The 25,933-nt window shown below is 44.2% G+C and overlaps 2 protein-coding genes across 2 annotated transcripts; one reads left to right on the forward strand and one right to left on the reverse strand.

The window, feature by feature from the left end:
• Nucleotides 1–5,060: 5,060 nt before the first annotated feature.
• On the forward strand, nucleotides 5,061–14,066 carry CDKN3 (cyclin dependent kinase inhibitor 3). The gene is made up of 7 exons (XM_075152457.1): nucleotides 5,061–5,168; nucleotides 5,704–5,759; nucleotides 7,263–7,307; nucleotides 8,354–8,576; nucleotides 9,499–9,530; nucleotides 10,428–10,531; nucleotides 12,695–14,066. The coding sequence occupies exons 1-7, from the start codon at nucleotides 5,095–5,097 to the stop codon at nucleotides 12,779–12,781; spliced, it is 621 nt and encodes a 206-aa protein (XP_075008558.1). The 5' UTR covers nucleotides 5,061–5,094; the 3' UTR covers nucleotides 12,782–14,066.
• Nucleotides 14,067–17,279: 3,213 nt separating this feature from the next.
• On the reverse strand, nucleotides 17,280–25,447 carry CNIH1 (cornichon family member 1). The gene is made up of 5 exons (XM_075150763.1): nucleotides 25,274–25,447; nucleotides 23,517–23,585; nucleotides 20,101–20,213; nucleotides 19,013–19,156; nucleotides 17,280–18,201 (listed from the first exon to the last, which is right to left on the reverse strand). Exons 1-5 carry the CDS (start codon nucleotides 25,352–25,354, stop codon nucleotides 18,174–18,176), a joined length of 435 nt encoding a protein of 144 aa, XP_075006864.1. The 5' UTR covers nucleotides 25,355–25,447; the 3' UTR covers nucleotides 17,280–18,173.
• Nucleotides 25,448–25,933: the final 486 nt, after the last annotated feature.

A 25,933-nucleotide genomic window follows, 5' to 3' on the forward strand; every position in this document is an offset into this window, starting at 1 on the left:
TGAACAGACCACTGTAGAAAGAACAAGTCATGGAAACAAAACAAAAAGTACCGTTACAGAGACTTTCTTTACCACATTAGGTACAATTTTTGTGTATTTAACACAAACAGAAAAAATAATAAAAATATATATGTATAGATGAGAGAACTGTGATAAAAGAAGGGCAAACAAGAAACATGCACCATCTCACGTCAACAGCACAGGATGGCACAATTCTTGACTCCAAATAGCACTAGACCTTCCTCATAGCTATAAAAAGCTTCCCATTTCAAACCAGAATAAACTGGGATATGTTGAAGACTGCAAGTCAAAATATCCTGATCCCAGTGACACTTAAGTCATTAGTCTCAAGAAAAGCAGGGCTGCACCCTGCCTAGAAATGTAGAAGTTCATCTCCACTAACAATTGCCAGTAACCATTAAAAAACTGCATGGAATACTCTTTTATTTACCTGTGTCTTCAGCAGTTACTCTACAACACCGTTTTTCATCACCAACTTCAGGGCCAAATCTCAGTTCTGGTTTTAATTCAATAGACAAGTAGGATTTATAGAGCTAGACAGAGCTTAAGCCCCTCTGTCTTTCTTTCAATTCTCAACTCCATGGTACTATCCTGGCAAAACAATCCATAAATCCAGTTCTATGGCAGCAGCAGCGTATAACACCACATTCACCAGTAAGTCACTCTGCAAGCCAACAGCTGTCCTCAGTAGGCAGGCTGTTTTTGTTCAGAGCTACAGAGAAATTACAGTTTTCAAGCTTTATTGACAGAAAAGACAGCCAATCCATGAGCTTTATGTTTCCAGCCAGCTCTCTGCCACAAATGTATTTGGGTTGTGATGGAAAGCAATGAAAAACCACATGCACATGAAGAAAAAAAAAAAGGTCGCTCAAAAAATTTGGAGTAGGAGGGTAGTTGCTTGTTATTCTGCAATAACATACCTCGCAAAGAATCTGCCTTCAACAAATATGAGACCCACCTATGAATATTAGAGTAATGCATTTAAGACTCATCATTCAGCCAGATGAGGCTCTTTGTTAGTGGAAAGATTCTAAGTTAACAGTCAACTACAAAATTCAGAATCCAGCACAATCTACATCATTCTGAGATACAGTCAAACAAACTGTTTAACTACAGATAAACACAATTTGTCTTAGATCTTACTCCTGATGACTTGATCATCCTATTCTTCAACCACACACGAAGCCCTACTAAGCAATGAAAGACCTCCACTGTACTCAGTGAGTATTGGATCAGATCTTGATGGCCAAAGTCTGCTGCTTTTATCAGAATGAATGTCTTTGGTTTGGTGCACGCAGACATGAGAGCCAGGTATAACCAGAGTAACATTTGAAAGCCAGCTGGCTCTCAGGAGCATGACTGCTGAGAAATGAGAAATAAAAATGACCTGAAACCCAGATAGGTTTGAATAGGATGGCTTTCACAGGAGTCACGATTGGGTCCATGAGAAAATTCTTAGCTAACCCGCCAGACCTGTCTGGATTTTCATACACCATTTTCTTACATTACAAATTTTGTATACAGATTTTGCTGCCAGACCACAAACCCATTTTACAACATACATGTATTTAAAGGGACATAGGGCTCCTTGGAAAATCTTGCTGTTTGACCCACCTCACTGTAAATTATTTTTAATATCTCTGGAAGGGTATTTATTTCTGCATTAGAGGCATAAGTGCCTTATGTCATGTAACATGAGTGTTGTTATCTCTCTCTCTCAAAAAAAAGAGCCAACCAAAAAAACATAACCCCAAGCAGCCACCACGTAAGCACAAAGTTACCACTCAAATTCTTATTAATTGTTGTTGTCAACACTCGCAGTAAGCAATTATTTTCTTATATAGAGTAGAGACTCCCCAAAGTTCTACCTTTTATCCATTGTCTCTTCTCTTTCTGCTACACACCTTTAAGAAGAGTCTGGCTCCATCTTTTTTAGACCCTCCCATTAGGTATTTGTAGATAACAGTTCCAGTCCAACCATTTATCTAAAAGCCCAATTAAAATTCTGATTAAATCATACCTTCTTCATCACTCTCTCTCACCAATGAAATAAATCTTCCAAAGGATGTATTTCAGCCCACGCCCATGACTGTTTTTCTTCACTTTGCACAGGCCTCCAATCTATAAACTGACAAAATTTTCCAGAAGGTAAAGCCTTGGTGTCGATGCATTCCTTTTTATACGCCAAAAGGGCACTTTCTTGCAGACCAACTCCTGTTAGTCTTTCCTATAAAATACACCACAAACAAGCTGATCTAGATGCTTTAGCACATTACAATTTGATGTGCTGGGCAACAGCTCAATTTAAGAACTAAACAGACAACCCTAACAGGTAGTCAGCTAATAAACATAATATTTGTCATTTAATGCTGCAAGATGCCTAGGATAATAAGGAATCTCACAGGACCTCCTCAGGTTTGGGTTTTGGGTTTTTTTTCCCCCAACCTTTTTCCTACATTTACTTCAGATTTCACCCTTACATACTACACCTATTCATTTCTGCCACAACAGACCCCAAGCTCTAGCCCCACATTTTGCAGGCTCCTTGGCATTACCGGCTGTTATTACCATTTTAGATTTCATGCAATACCATACTGGTTTCTACCACGTGAAGGCACACAAACTCCAGAGAATTCCTTTGATCTTTTCAAAGAACAACCAGGAGCGTTATCATCGTTGCTATTTTTTTGTATTTATCAGTCTCATGTCGCTGCTTCCATAAAGATATAATCCTCAGAGTTAAAGTCTGCAATACCTTTCACACAAATAAGTAAAATCAATCACGGGGAAAAAAATATGGCAAGTTTCACATCTATATCAAACAGTACAAGTGTTGCACATAATCTCTAAGGGGACCAGAGCTAAAAGGACACCGAACAGAAGCAAACAACATACCTGTTCCTTCATGCAGTGGCTGTAGGAGTTATTAAAATGATGTTTGCAGCTACACTGGCTGGCTGTCCTCATGTTGCCTCAATTCTTAGGACATATTTCTTCCCATTTCTCATCTTAGTCAGCAACATCTGCATTGCTTTAATTCTCCATTATGCTCAGTAATGTAATTTTTGTACATCTGCTATCATATTCTGGGTTTTAATAGATTGGTCTTCTCCTTGATCCCCTCATCATCTGTTTCTTCATTCCCTGAGCCTACCCTAAATCCTGGGATACCAAGCAATTTGCTTCTACAATCCTTCTCAGGCAGGTTTCATTAAAACGTCCAGCTGTGGAACTAATGTTACTAATGTAGAACTAAAATCTAAAATCTCTACACCCAGAGATCTTGCACTGGCCCTACTGGGAATCCCACCAAACTCAAACCACTTCAGGAATTTGTACATAGCCACACTTTTGACTTCAAACAACATCTTTGAAAGTCTCCATGACCATACATTATCTTCTAGATCGATGCCAAAAATCACTGTTTGTGCCTGGCTCCTTCACCACATAGTTCTACACATGTCTAAGCACAGACTGTACAAATGCTTTACAACAATTTTTAAAAAGAAAATTCCACACTATCAGTTTATGCATTTCTTCCTATTAATTAATGGCCAGTTACTGGCACAATAAACCAGAGATGCTGCAAAAAGAGGTCTACTAAAATGCCCTAACCATGGGCAACAGCCTAGCTCTTACAAATCAGGTAGCCAGAATCTTTTTTTTTTTCCCTTGGAACTATTTTTCGTGTTAGTTAGGCTAAGATAAAAACTCCATGCAATATCCCTAAAACCTATTTGCACAGAACATTAGAAAAGAGGGCCATGGCAAAAGCAGGATGTGAACACATCTAATTGTTTTAAGTCTGAATTTTCCATGAGATCCCACAAGAGCGTATGCTACAGCCACCTTCAGATTTCCTTCTGCGTGGAGTTGTGAGTCAGCTACCTACGCAGCAATGCTAAGGGCACATCTGTGAGGCCTGAACAGTACCAAGAGCTAGACGTCCTACTGCTGCCAGAATATTTGACATTAAGTTCATAGTTTAAAAGAGCAAGCATTGCTCATTTTCTGCTTTTAGAAAGTCCTGTTTTCTCTACACCTACAATTGACCACCCAAAACCTGTACAGGACACCTGGGAGCCCCCTGAAAACTCCCCTGCACCCATGAAGGCCACAGCCACAAACAAAAACCATACTAACTCCAAAAAGGGCCACCAAACTGCACTCCAACCCAATAACTCAAGCACATTCCTGCTCCCACATGCGCTGTGAGTGAAGGCTCACAGCTGTCTCTGTAGCTTAGTCACAGCCTGTGTGGATGTAGATTCTTGATCCCGCAGGCCCCAGGAAGGGGCCATCCCTTCAGCTTTTCCCTCCCTCCCCATCTGCACTAAGCACACCACAGCAGATAGAAGAGCACCAGAGACGAATGGAAATAAAAGGCCGGCGCTGCAGGAGTCTGAGGAGTACTCCGTGTTCGCTTGGTGCTTTCCAGCACCACGTTTATCTCAGGAACAGCATCCCAGCCGAAAAGAGCTGGGGCAATTCGCCATAGACCAGTGAAAAACTACTTCCACCCCTTTTTCAGCCAGAAACGCGAAGCCGGCTTTAAAAAAGGAATTAAGGGAAGCGGGAGCCGCCCGCGCAGCCGCGCGGCCCCTGACAGAGCCCTCACAGCGCCCCACCCCTCAACGCCACCTGGGGCTCGAGACACAGCCCCTTCCCGCCACACCGCCTCAGCCAATCAGCGCAAAGATCGCCGCCGACGGCTTTTTTTTTTTTTAAATCCCGCCTCTCCTTCGCTACTAACCAATCAGAATGCTCCTCTCGTGAAGCCGTAGGATGCTTTCCACGCATCCGGCGTGCGACAGCTTCCTATTGGACGAAGGGAGGGAACGGCTCGGCCAATGAGGTGGCTCGGGTGGGCGGGGACAGTTCAAACGGCCGGCGGTAGGGGAGTAGCGCCATGGTGAAGCCGGTGAGGGTCGGGCCCGGGCCCGGGCCCCCATCCCCGGGGTCGCCTCAGCCGAGGGGGCAGGGCAGGGCAGGGCAGGGCAGGGCAGGGCAGGGCAGGCTAGGCTCCGGCCACCAGGTGAGTTCCTCGCTCTTCTTCCGCCGCAGCCCTGCGCGATGCAAGCGGGCGATTTTGACTCCTCTGACGAAGACGCCGCTGAGGAGGACCTGAGGCCACTCCCCATCTCCTGGTGAGACGCGCCCCGGGGCGGGCGCGGGTGTCTTTTCCCTCAGAAAGTAGGCGGGCGTTTGCGTTAAATCCCGCTCCTGGAGTTTTTTCCTGAAGGAAACCCGTGCCGGGCTCTGGTGAGCTGCCAGAGCGAGGAGGGAGGTTGTGCTGACGGTGCCCCTGAAAAGGGATTTAAGTTGGTGTTGGCGAACTGTCAGTGGATGTGGGGCCAGGTCCGCTTTTGGAAGCGTTTACCAGTCACTGTCGGTCGTGCTAGCCCCAGTGTCTCGGTGCTGAGGCGGGGATTTGTCAACGCTTCCTCTCCTCTCGGGCAGGGGTATGTGATGAAGGACACTACCAAACCTGTGATTCCCCTGTCTGATGTTGTAGAAATAACACTGGAATACTTCCGTTTTATTCTTAAAATTGAATTATAGGTAGGCAACTCTTCTCATGGTCCCACAGAAAAGGAATGTTTAGTACTGAGTTATCTCTATTCGAATCGTCAAAATGTTCTCTTCTGATTTTTTTTAATTTTATTTTTTATTTTCTGATAGGTTATCTTTGTCTCCTGTCTACTCTTCTGAGTTCCTGGGATTATGTTCCCTTCCAGGTAAGAAGCATTCAGTGAAATTTGCAGGCATGCTTGAAGCTGAAGAGAGGTAATATCTTGTACCCCAAAATTCTGTGTTCCATTGGTGGGGTGACTTGTTTTGTAATCTACCTCTGAAATAATTGTTTCAGAAATACCAAAGCTAATCTAGAGAACATCTTAATGAAAGATCATATGGCAGAGTGGTTAGAGAATAGGGGCCTTTTCCATTGTCAGTTAAAATATTTGGCTTTTTAGTCTGGCTTACTATTTATAACAAGCAACAACAGTGAAACAAGACTGCTTTGACAAATAATTCCTTTATCGGGCTCAAATTACACCCACTCACTGTGCTGACAGTTCTGTACCACTCTCCCTTAACATCCGGGTTGCACTACCATGGCCATGATATGAAAATAAACATGTAAGTTTTCACTGTATTTTTAACTACCAAAACTGCAGCCATGGTGAATCTCCTATGGCCACAAAAGAGATGATAGAACTGCTGGTGGTAACAATGTGAACTTTCCCTACTTCATTTAAAGTAGTTACTCGACTTTCATTAGCCAACTCTGAGAAATACAAGCTTGGGACTAATACCACACTAGAGAACTAGGAAATAAATGTTGAATAATATTTGAATTTAAGCTATCTTGAAGTGCTGATGAAAATCACAGTAATGCTTGAAGGCTGGTTAACACACATATGCCAAAAAATAGCTGCATTATGTTTTTTAGCTACCTGAGCCGTTCATGTAATAGCTGTTTAATCTTCAGATGCCAACCTCCAGCCGTAGCCCTGCCGATACAGCTCTTGGTCTGCAGGATTCTGCTCTCATGCTTTTAAAAGGTGTTTCAAGATATGCATAATCGTGACTGTTATCAAGGCAGGCGTAAGGAATGTGTGCCTACGGGGCTGTGAGTGAAGGAGGGGAGACAGAGGGAGGACACAGTGCAAATATTTTGAGCAATTACATCTCACAAACCAAACAATAGCTGTGAATATCACAGTGCAGTATTCTGTAGGGGTTGCAAAAATGCCGTGGTAGCATCATCTGAGGAAAAATGGAAGTGGCGAAAACGCTGAAGATTGAATAGTAAGGAGGATTTTTAATGTGATTTGTGCTGAGTATTACAGAATAGGGAATTTATTTTCCCAGCAGTCAACCAGACAAGTCTTAAGTGATCTCTATCCAGCCCTTTTATTTGTTGGGTATTTGGTTTTGTGTCTTGTGGGGTTTTTTAAGCTATACCCTGATTTATAATATCCAAAACTTTTCATCTGGAAAATGCACAGCAGCTTAAAACCTTGGGCAGGATTTTTTTAAATCCTATTACATTACAGTATTAAGCAGATAATGGTCTTTAAACCGTCTTCTGCGCTAGTGATCTATTTGCAAAAATAAGAACTGTGGTTTATTTGGTTTTGGTGGGAGGTTGTCTGTGCTCTATTCTTCAGCTGTAGCAGCCATTCCATAAATGTCACTTACCTGGCGCGGTAATTGTCATTCATGATTTGTTTTAGGTTGCAGGTTTAAGGATGTTAGAAGAAATCTTCAGAAAGATATAGGTGAGTCTTCTGGCCAGAGTATAAGTGCCTCTCACTTCCATGTAACGGGCACGAACAACGTGCAGGTAAACGGAAAGCATAAGTTACTAATGGGCTAGAGGTTTACCTTGTCTTAGTCTGGAGACTGCTGGAGTTGCTGTTTATCTAATTTGAGCATAAGGATCCAGACGCCGGCTATCTAAAGCATGGCTGGACTTTGAGAGGTGGTGGTGTTTTAATCATACTTCTATAATAGATGCTATAGTTTGCTATAGTTGTCTGTCTAACATGCCATGATGTTACAAAGCAGGGCAGTTCTTTATAAAGTCTTGCTGGGTGTATGTCTGACAGCGATTTCTATCTGAGTTTTGGTAACACCATGCTTGGAGGTGCAGCAAATACCTTGGCACAGTCACTGTTACGAGTACTAGATCTCACTTTCAAGTGTGCAGTGCCACTTTCTCTGTGGCTTCTCTACTAAATATTGAGTAAGTAGTCAGGGTATTTCCAGGCTGGAGCTATACAGCATCTGCATATCTTTCACAGTGACTATGAGCTCTGCTAAGACCCGTGCAGGAGAAGGCCTCTTCAAAGCAGCTAGGACCAAGAAGAATTACAAACTTGTAATCTCCTTTTCCCAGAGAAAAGTGAGATTGGGATAGAAAAGATGACATCATGTAAAGATTTGTGCCTAATATTAATCTGTAAACACTCGTAGAGCAGACTAAGCGAAAATCCACAGTGTTTGGACATAGTCACAGCTGGAGGTGGGACAGAATCATGCTTAAGCTGGCAGCAGTTAACAGACTGTTCTGAGTGCTCACTTGCTTTCTAGTGAGGCTTGTCTCAAGACTCACTCTGAACTGAGAAAATTCCTCTCGTGGGTTACCTTAAGGCAAATGTGGAAGAGATTCTGTAGAAGTAAATGCTGCTCAAAGCAAAATTGCTAACGCCTATTGTCTTAACCTCAAAGATTAAACAAAAGAATCAGTTCCAAGTAGCTTATCTGTTTATCCTTAAGCTTGATAAGCTTTTGTTTATTTGCAAGTGTCTTAATCTGTTGGCAGAAGAACTAAAGAACTATGGGACCCAGGATATATTTGTGCTTTGTACCAGAGGAGAGCTCTTAAAATACCGAGTACCAAACCTTATAGACACCTACCAACAGCACGGGATCTGTGTGCACCACTATCCTATTCCTGATGGGGACGCTCCTGACATTGCCAAGTGCTGCAAAATTCTGGAAGAGCTCAGAAGCTGCCTGGAAAGTAACCGGAAAACAATCATACAGTAGGTTCTGGCTGCCTCCCTTTCACCCCACATTCCTGTAAAAGATACCAGCTTCTCTCTAGATGCATGACCAGCTGAAACAGAATCATGTCAAATGACAATTGCATACTTTAGGGTTAGTTCAAGCTGTGAAAAGCTGCTTGTTTCTTCTCATGTACTCTTTTGGAGCTAACTTGTCCTTTGTGAGATTTGAATCTCCCATTTCCCCTTGCTCTGTACAGCAAGTGCTTGAAAGTGTGTGTTGAATGGCACCATATGACTCCTTGCTGCTAGCTGAGTTGGATATCAGGTATACAGTATGAGTTGTAAGCTAAAGCAGCTGTTGTCAGAGGGTAACACACCCCGGGGCTGTTTATCAGGGACTCAGTGGGTTCCAGCAGTGCAAAATTCACTCTTAAATTGCATGAAACTGGTTTAAAGTAATTTCTTTAGACACTTGTAGCTGAGCTTGGGGTAGAGGGGAAGAGCTTTCCAAGTTCCACGTTCCCTGGATGATCCTGCTGACAGCTCCCTGCACAGGCATCCACTGAGTCCTTGGGCTTCCTGCTGATGCAGAACCCTGCTGCTATTGTTAGCTCACAACTATCATCAAAACCTTAATCTGGAGTAGGATTTAAAGAAAATTGAGATTGTCCATCTTCATGCGGTTTTCTGTCCTCCTGTGCCTTTGGGACTATCGCCATGAATGAAGGGGAACTTTAAAATTGCAGTTTCTCTAAAAAAGACACTACTTAAGGAAGGTCTGAAGAAAAAAAGGGAGATAGTTTTGTATGTATTTACATAGAAATTCTGACTTTCTTGTACCACTGCTCCTCTTGATTATATTAAGGCAAGAATTGTGTCCATACATTTACATATTGGGAGGGCCTTGGGCGTTGCAGTGTGCTACAGCTTGTTATAACCAAACGTTTTCTTCTTTCAGCTGTTACGGTGGCCTTGGACGCTCATGTCTCAGTAAGCAGTTGTCTTCCCCCTCTCAATGCCTGCCTCACTAACCCATCTTACAAACCCATTCTCATGAGACAGCGCTGTCTAAAGGAGCCAAATTCTGCTTGAAGCTTAACTGTGGTTACAACGCAAACTGCCACCGCGGGTAGCAGGCTAGTTAATGTTTTTGAGCCTGTTTCTTGGGAAAGGTGTTGTCAAATGGTAGGAACATTAGCTGCCTGTATAGAAACTTTGTGGTAAGTGATGTAAGGATGTCATGGTATAGCTGAGTATGCATGTGAGGGGATGGAGGGTCAGGCAGGGTCAGTCTGTCAGGCTGAGAAAGTTCTCTCTTACTTTCTGACTCTTTCTCTGTTTTCACTGCAAATTTTAGTCTCCTCTGATTGATGAGATTGCACTTTCCCCTCTTCCCTGAACATCTCCTCAAGAAAAGGAGATTAACCTATTCCTCTGCATCTTTCTTCAGCCCCATGTTCCCCCTAAAGCTTGCAGGGGCATTAGTTATTGTGTGTGCCCCGGAAGGAAGGGGTGGTGATATTGCCAAAAAAGCAAATGTGGTCAGAAGACACAAAGGGGAATTAACTGGGTGTACTGGGACTAGTTCTTGGAAAGACTTTAGGATTTGCCTCCCGAATGCTGCTAGAAAAGTAGGGGGGAAAAAAGTGGGAGGGTTTTTGCCTGGTTCCAAAGCCTGCAGGCTTGGGCAGGAGCAGCAGGTAGATGGGGCCAGCGCCAACAAATAGTATTCAGCAAAAGATCCAACAGATCTGTGACCCTGATATGATGAGGTTGAGTTTTGCTAGAGCGGTTTTTGTGGAACAAACCTATTACTGTGCAAAAGTGGTACTGTGTACAGCAAGAGGTGCTCAGTAACATACATGCATATATACCTTTCCCTTACAGTAGCTGCGTGTCTCCTGCTTCAGCTTTTGGATGCGCTGGCACCTCAGCAAGCGATAGACAGCCTCAGAAACTTGAGAGGATCTGGGGCAATACAGACCATCAAGGTAATGAGGCTACAACAGGTAATACACGTGTTGAAACAAGCGTGGAGAGCTCGCACACTCCTCTCCGCTTCACAAAGAGATCCCTCTGTCTTTCTGAGATGCTCCACAGCTGCTGCCCCTGCTGCTCTCTTGGTTTTGAGCTGCTTCTAGCTTTCTGTTTTCATGCTGATTCTGTCTTGTTCTGCCTCTACTGGATTCAACAGCTCTTCACCGTCATTGGTAACTTCATAGAATCATAGAATAGAACCGTAGAATCATTTAGGTTGGAAAAGACCTTTAAGATCATCGAGTCCAACTGTTAAACTAGCACTGCCAAGCCCACCACTAAACCATGTCCCTAAGCACCACATCTACACGTCTTTTAAATACCTCCAGGGATGGTGACTCCACCACTGCCCTGGGCAGCCTGTTCCAAGGCTTGACAACCCTTTCGGTGAAGAAATTTTTCCCAATGTCCAATCTAAACCTCCCCTGGCACAACTTGAGGCCATTTCCTCTTCTCCTATCACTTCTTCCTTGGGAGAAGATACTGACCCCCACCTCGCTACAACCTCCTTTCAGGTAGTTGTAGAGCGCTATGGGGTCTCCCCTCAGCCTCCTCTTCTCCAGGCTGAACACCCCCAGTTCCCTCAGCCGCTCCCCATCAGACTTGTGCTCCAGGCCCTTCACCAGCTTCGTTGCCCTCCTCTGGACACGCTCCAGCACCTCCATGTCCTTCTTGGAGTGAGGGGCCCAAAACTGAACACAGGATTTGAGGTGCGGCCTCACCAGTGCCCAGTACAGGGGCACGATCACCTCCCTGCTCCTGCTGGCCACACTATTTCTGATACAGGCCAGGATGCCGTTGGCCTTCTTGGCCACCTGGGCACACAGCCGGCTCATGTTCAGCCGGCTGTCGACCAGCACCCCCAGGTCCTTTTCCTCCGGGCAGCTTTCCAGCCGCTCTTCCCCAAGCCTGTAGCGTTGCCTGGGGTTGTGCAGGACCCGGCACTTGGCCTTGTTGAAGCTCATACAGTTGGCCTCGGCCCATCGATCCAGCCTGTCCAGGTCCCTCTGTAGAGCCTTCTACTTGTTGCTTTCTCTTCCTCCTTATCCCTGCTCATCACTCACTGAGCTATTGTCCCTTTTTCTGTTGCTCACATTCTCCTCACAACTCGGACATCTGCTTGATTTTTCTGCCTTGGTTTTGTTCCATCTTCCTATCCCAGCTAGCCATGTTCATCTTCTGTAGCTATCACATCAATATTCTGGCAGTCGTCTTTTAAGAAGTATCCCTAGCACTAATGTTAAAACCTCCATGGAGGGAGGCCTAAGTTGCTAAACATAATGGGTTTTTCTTCTTTTGGTGAGATTTTTAGCTACTCTGTGTACATATTTCTGTTGATACAAGACCTAGATGTTATGCTCTTGAAACAGTTCTATGTACAGGAAAGAAGAGCTGATATTTAAAAGTTTACAAGATAGTAGTTTCTGAGGAGAAAGAGTTGCCTAAAAACTGTCTCTTTGTTAGCTCTAAGCCTCTCTGGAAGGCAAATCTTGTTTAAAGTACCTGTTGAAAATCAGTTTTCCACACACCAAGGGGGCAGGTGGGGAGCAGTTGCATCCCTGGTTGAAGAGGCAGGGAAGGATACGAACAAATATAATGAGAAGCCCTCACAGCCACTTGGGGTGGATGATCTGTCCTTTCGCCTCTGCTGACCATTTTTATCTCATTTTTATCTCATTTTGAACACTTGCGTATTAATACTCCACATGATATATGAGTTGACCTAAGAACTCTTACTACAAACTGTTGTACATCATCATACTAGCTAAAGGCTGTGTTCTGCATCATGGATTCATTATGGAGACAGTAATACTCTTGGTGACCAAAATAAAGTAGCTTTGAATTCTGACATGGAACTCCCACCTGTGAGGACCATGTTTCGCGTTACCTTGAGCTCACGTGTGCCCTTTATGAGGAACCACAGGAGCCAAGCCAGGATCCATGTAATCTGTGTTTGATAGTGAAAAATTCCAGAGGATTTCGAGTAAGCACAAGAACAAATAAATGGACTAGAGGGTGCAGTTTTCATCCTGGGGTATCAAACAGCTTTTTAAGACAGGTAGTGCCTCTTGTGAAAGCATAGAGCACTCATTACCAATCTGGTTGTGCTTTTTCAGCAATACAATTACCTCCATGACTTTCGAGAGAACCTAGCTGCGCATCTGGCAACAAAGGATACAATATTAAGATCGGTATCACGATAACTAATACTGGCGTGGTGCATCTTTGTGTCTACGTGGCTGCCGCAGACACCTGGACAAGACACCTCACTCCTGACCTTTACGGTTTCTCATCGCTACTGCCTGTGTGACACAGCTGCTCGCTTCCAAACCTGCGTGTAAAATATTGGGCTGGGGGAAGGAAACCCCCCGGGACATGCGGCATCTTCCTCTGTTTGGCAGTTTTTAATACTCACTGCCTTAAAAATACCTGGAAGTGTGTTTGTGTTCATTACTGTTCTGCTGCTGGCCTGCATGCCTAATGAGCTTGTTTTCAATATAATAATGACTCTTACACAATGTCTACCTCACGTTTAACATCACTTGGTACTGACAGCATACGCATCTGCTGCCGTTGAACGGGTACGCTGACGTTTTCATGTTGACACCCTACAGGCTGCTTCGGTGAACTTACCAAAGGAAGGGAGGCTGGGCTGTCAAAGCAGCGGCTGAATTTCATTTTGACTTCGTCTGTTCTACGTAGCGTGAGAATTGGGACAAGCAATCGCGCGTGAAGGCAGGATCTGCGAGGAAGCAGAATAGCCTGTAGCTCCTCACAGCTGAGTGTGGACTTCCAGTGCCGACAGGCTGGCTTCTACTCTAGCGTGTAGGGGAAGGAAAAGAGGGAGAGGTGAAGGATAACTCCTTCTCTACTGCCTTTGTAAGAGAGTCGTGCTGGGATAATGTAGCTAGATAAAAATTACATCACTGGAGCTGTTTAAAAAAAAAAAAAACAACTCAGCTCTAGCTTTAAACCAAAAGAAAGTCAAGCATGAAAATTTTCCTGCTGGAGTGCTCGCTCCTTATTAACTAGGAAGAACTCATTCTAAAATGTCACGGCTCCACTCAGTGTGTTCAGTGATATTTAGGAACAAGACCCCTCATTCCAACAGAAGGAGGTTTTATACTGAAGATCTGTGACAAATCAAGCGGGTGAGTTTTTATATTAATATGGCAGAAAGAGACACTAAGCTGTCGCTGCGTGGGTGAGTTTCTGGCACAGCACTTCTGCGTGCTAACACTAGAGAAAGTAAATAAACAATCAGCTGTGGGCTGGAGAGAATCTCACAGAAACATGCCTGTAGCAGTCCTCATCCCTCCTGTTTAACTATATCCACTCATAAAAACTGGAGAAGATGAACAGACTCCTCAAGAAAACATTTAAACTAGTTCCGTCCTATTCTGAGGAAGCAATGGCCATCCACCTCCGTGCCCAGGTACCCCCTGACACCCTGTGAGGTAAGTTTTGGCTCTGGGAAGAAAGCCCACGTCGCCCACTGTTAGACAAACCAATGGAGTCAGGAACTGCTGCCTCTCTGCTGCAGTCGCTGTGCAGTTGCTCTCAGCAGAGTGTCAGCAGCCCGGCTCTCCTCCTGCCTTGTCACCATCTCCTGTTTCCTCGCAGTTAATTCTGTGCGTCCTTTTTCCGAGTGCTTCAAGGAACCAGCTGGTCACCCGCCAAGGCAGCGCTGCTCTCCTGCGCCGAGGGTCACCTTCCCGTGCTCCCCAAAGCTGCAGCCTACACCTCCCTGTTGCTGACAGTGACACGGGTGTTTATGGTGTATTTTAATAAAGTTTCAGTAACTTTTCAAGTCAGAAGTTGTGACATGAGACTCTACCACAGCACCGGTGGTTTTGAGTTGAAGTGGAACTCGCTGCTTTGCTAACTTTAAAATTTATAGCCTTCTCTTAACATGTTAGAACTCAGACACTTAAACGTGTTTAAAAGTGATTTCTACTGATTATATTTAATTAGCTCTTGCTACCCTTCCCTTCTCCCCTCCTAAGGCAGGCCACAGGAACTCTTCCAGCAGTTCGCACAGCATGGAGTCACTTACAGAGAATACTTTGCTCAAAACGTGTATTGTTCTGTCCCTGACACTACCCCCAACACTCAAACAGCAGAAAAACAAAAGAAGTGTCTGTCTGTCTGTCCCTTCTTCAGTGCCGAATCCTTGCCACTGAAGGTATTCAGGTATTAAATATACGTCAGATGGCTTAGCAGGAAACTTGCTGACAGGGAGAGAGAAACGTTCTTTATTTTCTCCATAATCTTTTGCCTCCTGGAACTCCCAAAATCGATTACTACCAGGTCCACGTTTTGAATACAACATGACTGGTACTCTCGCTAGGCACCACACGTGCTTCCCCGCGTGCGTCAGCTGCTTTCACGAGGACTACTCCGGTAAAACTCGGATGCGAGGCTCACCTCGCTGGGTGCAGATGGCAGCGTTCACCTGGCAGCTGGGTGGGTGCTGGTAGACACGGACCTTTTTTTTAAAAACAGAAGTGCTGAAACCAGTTTCTAAACAGCATTCTCTGAAGGACTCTGCTGGGAAGTCATCACACTCCAACAGGCTGGGTTCTCACAGGACTCTAACTGGCACTTCTGACCTTTCTCTGCAATGTTTTGACAGTTTAAAGACCTTTGAAATGAGATTACTTAAATTCTTCTCATGTATTTAACCACAGCGGGCAGGGCAGACTCCAAGTAAGCGTTTTGCTCCTGGGGTTAGCGGTGAATTCAAGCTCCCCAGCAGAACTGCACTGGCAAGCTACCGCGCTGTTTTCACCTCCGAATTCCCCTGTTCAGGAGCACTCACGTGCGCTTTTACGCTGGACGTGAAAGCCTGTCACTGGCAGGACAGGGCAAGTGTTACAAACATTTTGCTAAATATTCCTGGGTGAGGCCCCCACAGCTGGAGGGGTTTCAGAAGCAGCGATCAGTTTGACTCAGTAAATCCTGCACTGTTTATTCTCGTGTGTAACTTGGCTTAAACCAGCCCAAGTACCAAGGGAATGAGAGATTTGTCTGGAAGGCCAAGGAGAGCTGGGGACTACGAACCAGTAAGTCTCATTTCCGTAACAAATTAATAAATATACAAACATACAAAAGGGTTAATTAGTTTTGCTTATGCAGGCTGAATTGCTATCTTACAGCAGTCTCTGAAGGACCTAAGGAGCAGAAAAATAAAAATGATCCAAGAGGAACAATATTTCTGAGTTTCCAAAAAACCTTTTAAAAATTATTTTGCTAAAACCTCAAAATTATTATTGCATAAGGAAGAAAATCCTCTTGTCAACTACCAATTGATCGAAAGGGATTGCAGAGCAGGACTAAAGAGCTTTTGGTGACGTGGGGCTCCTCGCAGAGCTGCAGAGGTGTGCGGGTTGGAACCCCTGCCTTTGCACAGGGAACAAGGGCCGTGAGAGAAAGCCTGCAACTGCTGCAAATGTTTTGGGACAGTCACGAAAAAAAACCAAACATAAATTTTGTAATGCTGAATGCTTGAGCAATGATGGTATGTGAAATTAAGTGTCAATAAATGCCAAGAAACATATGAGAAAAAAAATTTTATATACATAGTAATAAGCTGTCAGGTATCTACTATTACTTAGGAAAGAGAATTTGAAATTATCACGGCCTGAATTCTCATACCCCAGTACATTGTGAAAAGAGGAGAGGAATTCAGAAGTAGAGAGCAAGCAACTGCCACTCTAAATCCCCTGGGCACCCAAATCTTGTGTGATGAGAATAGTTCTGGACTCCTCCAGAAAAGGAACGTTTGTGGAGGAAAAAGGATAATCACAAAGCTACGAAAGGAATTCCAATCAAGAAGAGATTAAATAGACTTCTCCGCTTTGACAGATGACATGATGAAGGTCTATTCTATCACGACCAGCATAAATAAGGTGGAAAGGGGGAAAGGGGGAAATTTGCAATATGTCTTAAAAAATAAGAGCTTAGGGGCACCAAATGAAGCTCGGCAGAACTTTTAAACAAGTATTTTTTACATACCGAGTAATTCCATTGCAGAACTCACTGTCTCAGGGTATCTTCCATACTAGGCCATAAACATGCTCAAAAAGCAACTGAATTAACGGCAAAAAAGCTATTCGAGGGCGGTTTAAGATGCCAAACCTCAGGACATCTGTAACAGGCAGGGTTCTAAATACACTTTCTCTCTATTCAGGCAGAGATACTCAATACCTGCCCACTTTCATATTCTTTTTCCCCCAGTCGTTGCCATTGCCCCACGCTCCAGTACTGGAGCGTCTGGATTTCTGGTCGAACCCAGTGCAGCCATTCGAACAACTTCTATTGCATCTAACACCCGAGAGACCCAAAGTGCACAAATAAACAGTTTATACAAAAACGTTTTACTAGAACTGGGAAACTATTCATTATTCTCCAGCACAGGTAAATGAAAAAGATTCCTAATTATTACTCCTAAACTAAGCAGCTGTTGCAATAACAATTTACAATGCAGTATTATCAGTTTATCTGAAACATCTTCCCCCTGCCCCATCTACTCTTTATCTGCAGACCCATGAAAAAAAGCAGGAAATCAGAGCTTCCCTTTTCCAGACATAACTTGATTCAGTGTTCTATTTTTAGAAGATAATGCAATTATCCATCATAAAACAAACAGATGAATACAGCAAGTATCTGTTCAATTTAAAAACAAAACAAGGCACAAGGTAAAAATAAGTGTTTCTGAATTTGAGATTTTTTTTTTATTATTCATTGCACTAAGGAACAGCAGGGCAGTTTCACAATCTCACTTTCTGCTTTGAAAAGGTCTGTATTATTACTCTTAAACTCAAGAGTATTTTCATCATTGGACTTGATAAATGTTGTTGGTTTGTCCATTTGTTAATAAGACAGACATAAAAAAAAAAAAATCATCACTTAAATTCACTCCTTTCTGGACAATTCAGCTTCTCCTATCACAATGACATATGCTTGAGATTAAAGCTAGGCTAACGTTCGGTGAAAATACAGAAGTCTCTGAACCATGCATATACAGGGAAAGAGTAACCGGATAGAAAAAAAATATAGTAACATACACCAAAACAGAACTCCTATTTTTGCAATTGTGTCCACGAATTCATCTCTTAAGACCAACGTCGCCTACAGGCAAAACGCACAGCGCCTCCGGTCCTTCCCCAGCACTCGGCAGCTACAGCTGATTTATAGTTAGAGTGGGATACGCAAGTCCACACGAGCCACTACGAAGCCCAGCCTAAAGAAAATCCCTAGTGCACTAAGGCTAGTCAGTAACCAATTCCTACTTGAAGATTATGGCTGTTCCTCATGGAGTGCAAAGTCAAAACTTTTCAAAACCCAGTAATCTTTATATTAATTTACATGTAATTCTTCAATTTCAGTGTCCCAGTAAAATATAAGAAAACAGTCTTTCCACAAGTATAAAATGTGGAAATATTTTAAAAATAGGGGAAGTCGTTGTTTTCTAATGCAAATGCGATCATCAGATTCCGTATTTAATCTTGGTACGAGGTTCTCATTGTAAAGAATCCATGTTTTGTGGCTTTTGCATGCACTTAACTGGAACAAAGCTTGCTGAATGTCTTCTTAAGAGCTCACCAGAACATAAATCATGCTGGAAAATAAAACAAAAAGTATTAAGATGCACCATTTTGATTAGCATTATACATTAATTATACAGTCATATATTCTAAGGAACAAATCTGTGTGAGGCACATGGAGCGTGACTGAAGATTTTACACAAAGTCACAAACGCATAAGAAGGGGATTATAAAGCACGGCATGGACTGATGCCACAACCAGTTGTCATTACACCAAGTGACACTGTAACAGGGAGCCCTGTATAAACGCGATGCCTACGCCTCAAAAGCCTAAACTATTCCAGCTGTGTTGCAGGAAGCGCAGGGTGGCGAGAGGAAGGGGGACTGTGTGCAGGTTCCCGTGTCACACCACCCGGAACAGGCGTGAACGCCAAGCAGCGAGTTGGGCTTTTGGCTTGAAGGAAGAACTGGGAGAGGGAACCAGGCGGCGGCACTGGCTTTTGCGCATCCCACCCCTTTTCGCTCTTGGAACGACTCCTCTACCTTTGACTGCAACACAAACCACGTTTACATCAAAATACCTACTGGAAAAATATTACTGTTCCAGCTTCTTAGGGAAACTACTGGTGGGGTTATTATATTATGCTTAAAAGAAGAAAAGCCTGGCGCTTTCAAGTCTCCAGTCACAGTATACAGATTCAAGTTAGTAATTCCAACCAAATTAAGACTTGCATTTTAAAACAGTATAAATGGTGATTGTGGATTCTTTTTCAGGAATGTTGGCATTATATATATTCCTATGTACAAAATTTCTCTTGTGCGCTGAGCCCAATCAAAAAAAAATTCAGATGGAAGATTAGATGGGATACAGAGGAAAAAACTTACCCATATAGGTAGTAAAAAAATGATAGAAGGTAGAATGCTAGTTTGCACCATCCTTCTTTCTGGCAATAGGCTAAAATATCTGCATTCATGATGGTTGTGGGATCATACAGACCAGGGCCACTCATCACAGGTCTACTCATGTACCTGCAAGTGATGCACAGTTAGTTTTGTGGTGACGGCGGTGGGAAACATTGGTTCCTGCCCCCCACCCACCAAGTAATACCGAGAAGATCCGAGACAAGGAATCACACCCCTTATGGCAAAGTCCCTCAGCTCCGTGTAGGAACTGCAAGAGCAATACGAAGCTCCAAACTAAATGTGCCTATGGAAGAGCTTTCACAGACAGTGCCGCGACAGCTTACCTCAGCCTTAAACCATGCTGAACTCTGGTACACCAAAAAGAAATAGGACAAATTTGTAAATAAGTGAAAAATGGGATTCCTTATGAAAGGGTTGGAAAAGCCGGAGAAGGACCAACGTATAACTCTATTTAAACTACAGCCTCTACTCATTAATGCAATGCATGCTGGCTACCACGCTGAAGGAATACTCATACGGGTCAAAGCAAAACGATCCTGAAATTGTAGTTTAACGCAGGCTACTGGCAAAAGGAACAGTCCTACCTCCACCCCTCCGATTCCTCCTCGTGCCAGGCTAGCACAGATAGAGCCATGCAGTGAAAGCTGGGTTACGTTTCAACCAGACCAGCTCCCTGCGCAGGACTAGTACCAGCACAAGGAGAGGTGGTGCCCGTGTCTTAGCGGTAGGAGGAAGGCGGGATTGCCACTTGTACCTGCAATCCGTGTGTGAATCTGCGGTGTTAGTACACCTTTGACATGTCAGCTACCTTTAACACACGCACACCATCACTTGAGTCTTGCATAGCACAAGAGAATAACAAATAAAAATGACAGAGAAAGCAAAGTGATGGTTCTTATTTTATAGCCGTGACAGAAACTTTCTCAATGTCGTATCAGAAAGCATCTTCATTTGCCAAAGACACAGAACACTTAACAGGAAGCACTGCAACAGGAGAACGAGTATAACAATTAACGCGAGTACAGAGATACCAGACTCGTCAATATTACCTCCAAATATGATAAGCCAACAAAGGCATATTGAGACCCAGTGTAAGCCACTCTGCTGCACAGAGAAACATAACACAGAAGAATGCATGGATGAGGTACTCTGGAAGTACAAGCTGGAAAAGAAAAAGATGAGTTAGAAGTTTCAATTACTCAAAGCAAAGTGTCTGGTGTTTAATCTATTTTGGAGGTAAGCTATTGTTTAAAAAATATTAATAAAAAACAACACTAACAAGAACAAGACTGCAGAAAGTAAAAACAGCAACCAGCAGTGCGTGCCTTGCTGTTTTCACATGATATTCATGAACCAAGAAGAAAAATTTATAAAATTAAATGCTCAGATCAATAGTTTTTTATTGCTTCTATTAAATTAAGTGCGCTGTTAACAGATTCCACGCTTTATACGTGACCTTCACAACAGAAAAAAATCATCGAGATATTTCTGCTCATGCAACAGAGAAATATCAGCAGGAAACATGCTCCATGTAACGGTTTATAGGCAAAAAGATGTTTTGTGCTTTCCTATTTTACAGCTTTGTTTTGGTATTCACACAGACATAATTTTTCAAATTCAAGCTATCACCAAAATGTAACATCCTAGGCAAAGCTTTCCCAAACCAAATCAGCAGTAGCGTTGTTGCGCACGCCGGTCTGCAGAGACGAGCGCTGTGCTGCCTGCGGCGCAGGAGGGCACGGCAGCAGCTACGCACGTACCGCTTGGGGCCTATTAGCCAGCTTCGTTTGCCTTCACAAGTACCTAATATGCATGCTTTATAGCATCATGCTTTCCAGCAGAAGCCCACAGAGCTAATTAACAGTTTACTATGAAATCACACAAAGCGTGAAATGCCAGGTAGTATTAGTGTTATTAATAGGGATAATATGGAGAGATACATAGATTAAATGCATGCAAAGAGCCAGCAAAATCTCACACCCACCACAAGAGTAAAATTTGCTAAAACAAGTCACCCCAAAGTGGTATCATGTACTCCTTTATCATACAATTCAGAAAGAAGCAAATCTGTAAGCTTTTCGCTTCTCAACTCAGGACCACTAAAACATCTCCTCATGAAAAATACTCCATTTCTACCTAAAGATTTAAATTGTCAATGTATATGTGCACAGGTGTGTGTGCACGCATATACACATATGCACAACACACTCTGCCTCTCTCTTTTTGTGTGATATGACTAACGTTGCAAAGGATGACTAACACTGAAGTTTCAATGTTTTATTTTTTTTTTCATTCTCTCTAACCAGATACTTCTTTTAAACCCCAAAAATATCCTCCTAGAAATCTAAAAACTACCAACAAACAGACATTCTCACCACCTACTTTGCTACAGCATTCTGCTTCTCCAAATGAAGAATATCAAACAAAGCAAACTTTCATCAACATCGACAAAAATAAGCTGTCATACATGGAATGTTTCAAGTAATTATTTTTGTGCAGATCCTTCTTTGTATACTTACCATTTACAACTTGGCAATTATTTATAGTAGAACAACAACAACCCTATCCAAAACACAATGCCTTTGGCAGCCTGCTGAGACAGATTTACCAGGTCTGAAAATCTGCAGTTTATTTAACTACATATCTTAAAACACATTTTTCTTTGTCTTGTTTATTATACCCTACTCCCACACCAGAATACCTGTCTCTTTCAAGTCTACCACATTTTATCCTCCCTGGCTGTCCTAAAAGAAAATTAACTACATCATATTCTACCATGATATTTATCACAGAAGCGAGGGAGGAAGAAATGCCGCTGCTGAGAGGAGATACTACTACAATAGGAGCAGGGAAGAGAAGGCATCAATAGCGTACTAAGCAGTTACTATTTTGGACTAATCTTCCTACTGAGGTGCCTCAATTCCTAGCAGGATTTTTGATTCTTTGTACAGGAAAACAACACTTCAATGTGTTTGTCCAGCACCATTTGACAGATCCCTTCAAGAGTCTGGATCTTAACTTCACTTCTAGTGGCCAATCTACTTTCACAAAAACAGCAAATATTAAGTTATTTAATATTTTCAATTCACAAAGCTATCGTATCAATAAACACTACATGCATGTGGGGTAACAGAAAGTTAATATTTGCGTTAAACATGCGCATTGTAATACTTCAAAGGTTGCGATAAGATCATAATGCATAAATGTAATGAGAATTTGCCTTCCCCCGTACTGTAGCAGAAATGACTGCAAAACAGACCAAGCAAGGGAAACTGTTAGATGCACAGCTATCCGAGCAGCAAACCTCACTCTCTGAGATGCAATCCTCTGCCTATCACCTCTTCTCCTCCCCCTCCGTTCTCATGCTGTAATTCTCGCTGTCAATTTATGTGCCGTATGTCTAACACGCATTTCCCCCCCCCAGCTACTGTAAATTCATTTTTCATTTGTGTAATTTACTTAACTCTTCAAAACACCATAAAGTTATAGTCCAGGCCACACTCCGGCCCCCCAATTTCTACCTCAGCCTGAGCACACCAAGCCAAAGTAAAAACCATGAGAAATGCACAAAAAAACCCTGCTGTATCAAACTATATGCAAAACTATATACAAATAAAAGTATCCCTTTTATTATTGGCCTGTTACAGATGCAAGCGAACAGTTTGTCTCAAAGCCTTTTCACAAACCAAGGAGTGTCAGAGTTGCATCCAAGAGGACACCAAGATACACCCCTGATCCTGGAACATAAAACACACAAGTGAAGGTAACGCCTATCACTTTATGCCCACCTAAATCCTCAAACGAGATCAGAATTTACTTGGTCAGTGCTCAAAAAACAACTCGTCTCCTATAATCTCAGAGTTGAATAAATCTTGCTTGAAAAGTACTATTTATTTCTATCTGAAGTTACTTCAGCTAATCGATAGGACATATGTAACAGGCATGTAACAGTTTTCCCCACTTCACTGGGTAAGCAAGCAAAATTGTTTTGCACAAAACATGGAAATCCATGAAGTTGTTATCAACCCCAACAAACAAATAACGAGCAGATGAACAGGCACACTAAACAAAACAGCTTAATAGTATTACAAATGTTCCTAACAAAATGAAAGGAAAGTGGCATTAAAAACATTAAACTGAAAAGCAGTACACACCTTTAATGCAATTTTGACTCTTTTAATCTTTTTGACCTTTTCAACTGTCTTTGTGCCGAAAATGTAGAAAGCAGATTGAAAGAATGTTAGTACGACAGCTGACAAGATCACCAGCAGATTAATAACAGTCAGAATATTCAAGTTGAAAGTAAAGAAGCAGACAAATTATTTTCCCTAGAACTTCTATCAAACAGCTAGGTTTTCTCCACCCAGATGCAATTCTCTTGCCTAGTTTGAGTATATCAAGATAATATCAAAACCAACCACTTCACAAACATTTATTTAAAAAAAATGTTTAGCATGCAACTTACAGGATTGAGTGTATTACATTGGTCTATGGGATTCTTGTAATCGGTCTTCAGCTCATCAAATGCTATAATCTAGAAAAAAAATGAAACCCTTGTGATTCTTCAGCCCAGGAGCAACAGTGTATTTTATCCATGGAAAGTAACATTTTGGTACAGAGCCATAATGTTCAAGTACTGCCACCATATTCAGGAACGTAATTTCTCCTGAGTACGTTCTAATGTCATAAACCCACAGGTAAGAAACATTTGAAATCGGTTATACAAACAAGAAAGCAGAAGATACTCCAGGCATTCGCGGACCTCTGCCCACACTCTGCCTTTTTACCCCCCCACCAGCGATGGATTTCCGACGTCCCCTTCAGCAGTTTTTAACCCCGCTCACTGAGTGCCGACCCCAAACGTCACAAGTGACTCTCCTGGTTGAACATGACACGGGGGTCGTTAATCAAGAAAAAGCAGCCAAATGTTTTGCCTCATTGTCAAAGTGAATGCTGACCCCGCATATATGTCTGAAAGGCGCATCTATAAAAAAACCACGTATACTCGACGTTTTCAGGCCATAAAAGGTCAGACAAAGATGCAGCACGAAATACAACAAAAGCCACTGCTACAGAACAAGGGTCATGCCAAACATTAAAAAAGTCTGAAGACAGGCCAACTTCTTATCAGTAAGAGATTAATTTACATTCAATATAAGCCGCCATATGTTTACGGACAGGGCTTGTATTACAACAGAACAGTTTTTGTTAAGGATAACTACGAAGCTTGAAATAGTGCCAAGAACATCCTCCTCGCGTCCTCTCCTAGAGCAGTATCTCGCAGCTGATCCAAGGTTCCCGGCTCTCCCTGTGTCAGGTTCAAGATAGAAAACTCTCCAAAAAACAATAATAATTTAAAAAATCTCAAAAATTAAGTCTTAATATAAAGCATGAAAAGAATGCAACACTTAACTCATTATTTCTGTTAAATAAGCAGCCAAACTGACTTCAGACTAAAACATTTTCAACTGCTATTTTAAAAAGGCTGCACTCATTTAAAATACCGTTTAATAAAATAGATGTGTCTTATACCAGCACTTGAAAATTCGTTTTATTCACAAACCCTGCTGGACTTCCACCTCTCCAGGATAAGGAGAAGGCGGGGACTCGACGCGACACCTCGGCTTCCACCGCAGCGGGGCCGGTGCGCGCCCCGGGGAAGCGGCACCGCACCCACCGGCCGAGCCGTGCCGGGGATGCCGCTGGGCACCCCCAGTCCCCCCGGCAAGAGATCGCCAGGAGATTCCGGCCCCCGGCTGCTGCCCTCCGGGGATTGCTCACGGGAGGAGCCCTGGCCCAGCCGGGCGGTCCGGCTGCGCTTTCACCTCCGGGTTCAGCCTCCTCCCCCACCCCGAGAAACCCGCTTCTCTGGCTGTCCTGCCGGCGGAGGCACCGCGGCGGGCCGGGGCGAGGGGCAGCCGCGCCCCGCCGGCGGTGGTCGCCCCGGGACCCGCACAAAGAGCGGGAACACACGCCCCGGCAGCCAGCGCCGCCCCTGCTGGCGGACGGACCGACGGACACCTCCCCGGCCCCCGCGGCCTGCGCCGGCCTCCGCGGGAGAGGGGCGCCCGGGGGCTCCACCCGGGAAAGGGCCGCACCGGCAGGACGCGGCCCCGGCCCGGCGACTGTCCCCTCAGCCCGGGCGGCGGGAGGGGAGGCGGGACACCCGCCCTCAGGCCGCGCGGGAGGGACGGCGCTAGCGGCCGCCCGCCCCGCACTCACATGCCAGATGGCGAAGAAGATGAGGGCGGCGGTGAGCAGCAGCGCCAGCATGTAGCAGAAGGCGGCGAACGTGAAGGCCATGGCGGCGGGGCCGGGCGAGCCGCGGCGGGCCGGGAGCGGCGCGGGGGATGCCGGGCGCGATCATTCACCGCCGGGACGGGCCCGCCGCCGCGCAGCCGCCGCCCCGCCCCGCGGCGAGCGCCCCCTGCCGGGGCCCGCCGGCACCGCCGCCAGGGCGCGGGGCGCCATTTCCTGGCGGGGGGGGTCGCTTCCCTCCCGCGCCGAGACCCACAGCGAAACGCGGCGCAGACGGCGTGGGGACCCGCAGGGCGCGAGGAACAGGGCATGCAAACATACGTCTGCAGCCCCACGGGACCAAAGAAGGAGGAAACGGGGGTAAAAATCAACTTGAAAATGGAATTTGACCTAACGCTAGAGGTTTTTCAGGTTGAAATGTGGGAGAGGGGCGTGCGATCACGCTAAAGGTGGCGCCGTGTCGGGGGGGATCACCGGGTGAGCGTGGGCCATGTCTGGAGAAAGGGAGAAGGCACGTTTCTCTTAGGAAGAAATAGTGGAGAAGGGTGCGTGCCCCAGAGGAGGGGGGTAATAAGTTTATACAATCCCAAATCGATACAATTTGGGGCTTGCTCAAAAGAAAAC

This window comes from Calonectris borealis, chromosome 5 (assembly GCF_964195595.1).
Source record: "Calonectris borealis chromosome 5, bCalBor7.hap1.2, whole genome shotgun sequence".
In the NCBI taxonomy this organism is placed as follows: Eukaryota; Metazoa; Chordata; class Aves; order Procellariiformes; family Procellariidae; genus Calonectris; species Calonectris borealis.

What these genes read in the sequence shown, in the direction of transcription:
- CNIH1 (XM_075150763.1), bottom strand. Translation starts at nt 25,354, where the DNA reads ATGGCCTTCACGTTCGCCGCCTTCTGCTACATGCTGGCGCTGCTGCTC. An exon ending in TCTTCTTCGCCATCTGGCAT is followed by an intron (nt 23,586 to 25,273) that starts GTGAGTGCGGGG and finishes TTTTTTTTCTAG; the next exon opens with ATTATAGCATTTGATGAGCT. An exon ending in AATGTAATACACTCAATCCT is followed by an intron (nt 20,214 to 23,516) that starts GTAAGTTGCATG and finishes TTTCTTTTCCAG; the next exon opens with CTTGTACTTCCAGAGTACCT.
- CDKN3 (XM_075152457.1), top strand. Translation starts at nt 5,095, where the DNA reads ATGCAAGCGGGCGATTTTGACTCCTCTGACGAAGACGCCGCTGAGGAG. An exon ending in AGGCCACTCCCCATCTCCTG is followed by an intron (nt 5,169 to 5,703) that starts GTGAGACGCGCC and finishes ATTTTCTGATAG; the next exon opens with GTTATCTTTGTCTCCTGTCT. An exon ending in GGGCAATACAGACCATCAAG is followed by an intron (nt 10,532 to 12,694) that starts GTAATGAGGCTA and finishes GTGCTTTTTCAG; the next exon opens with CAATACAATTACCTCCATGA.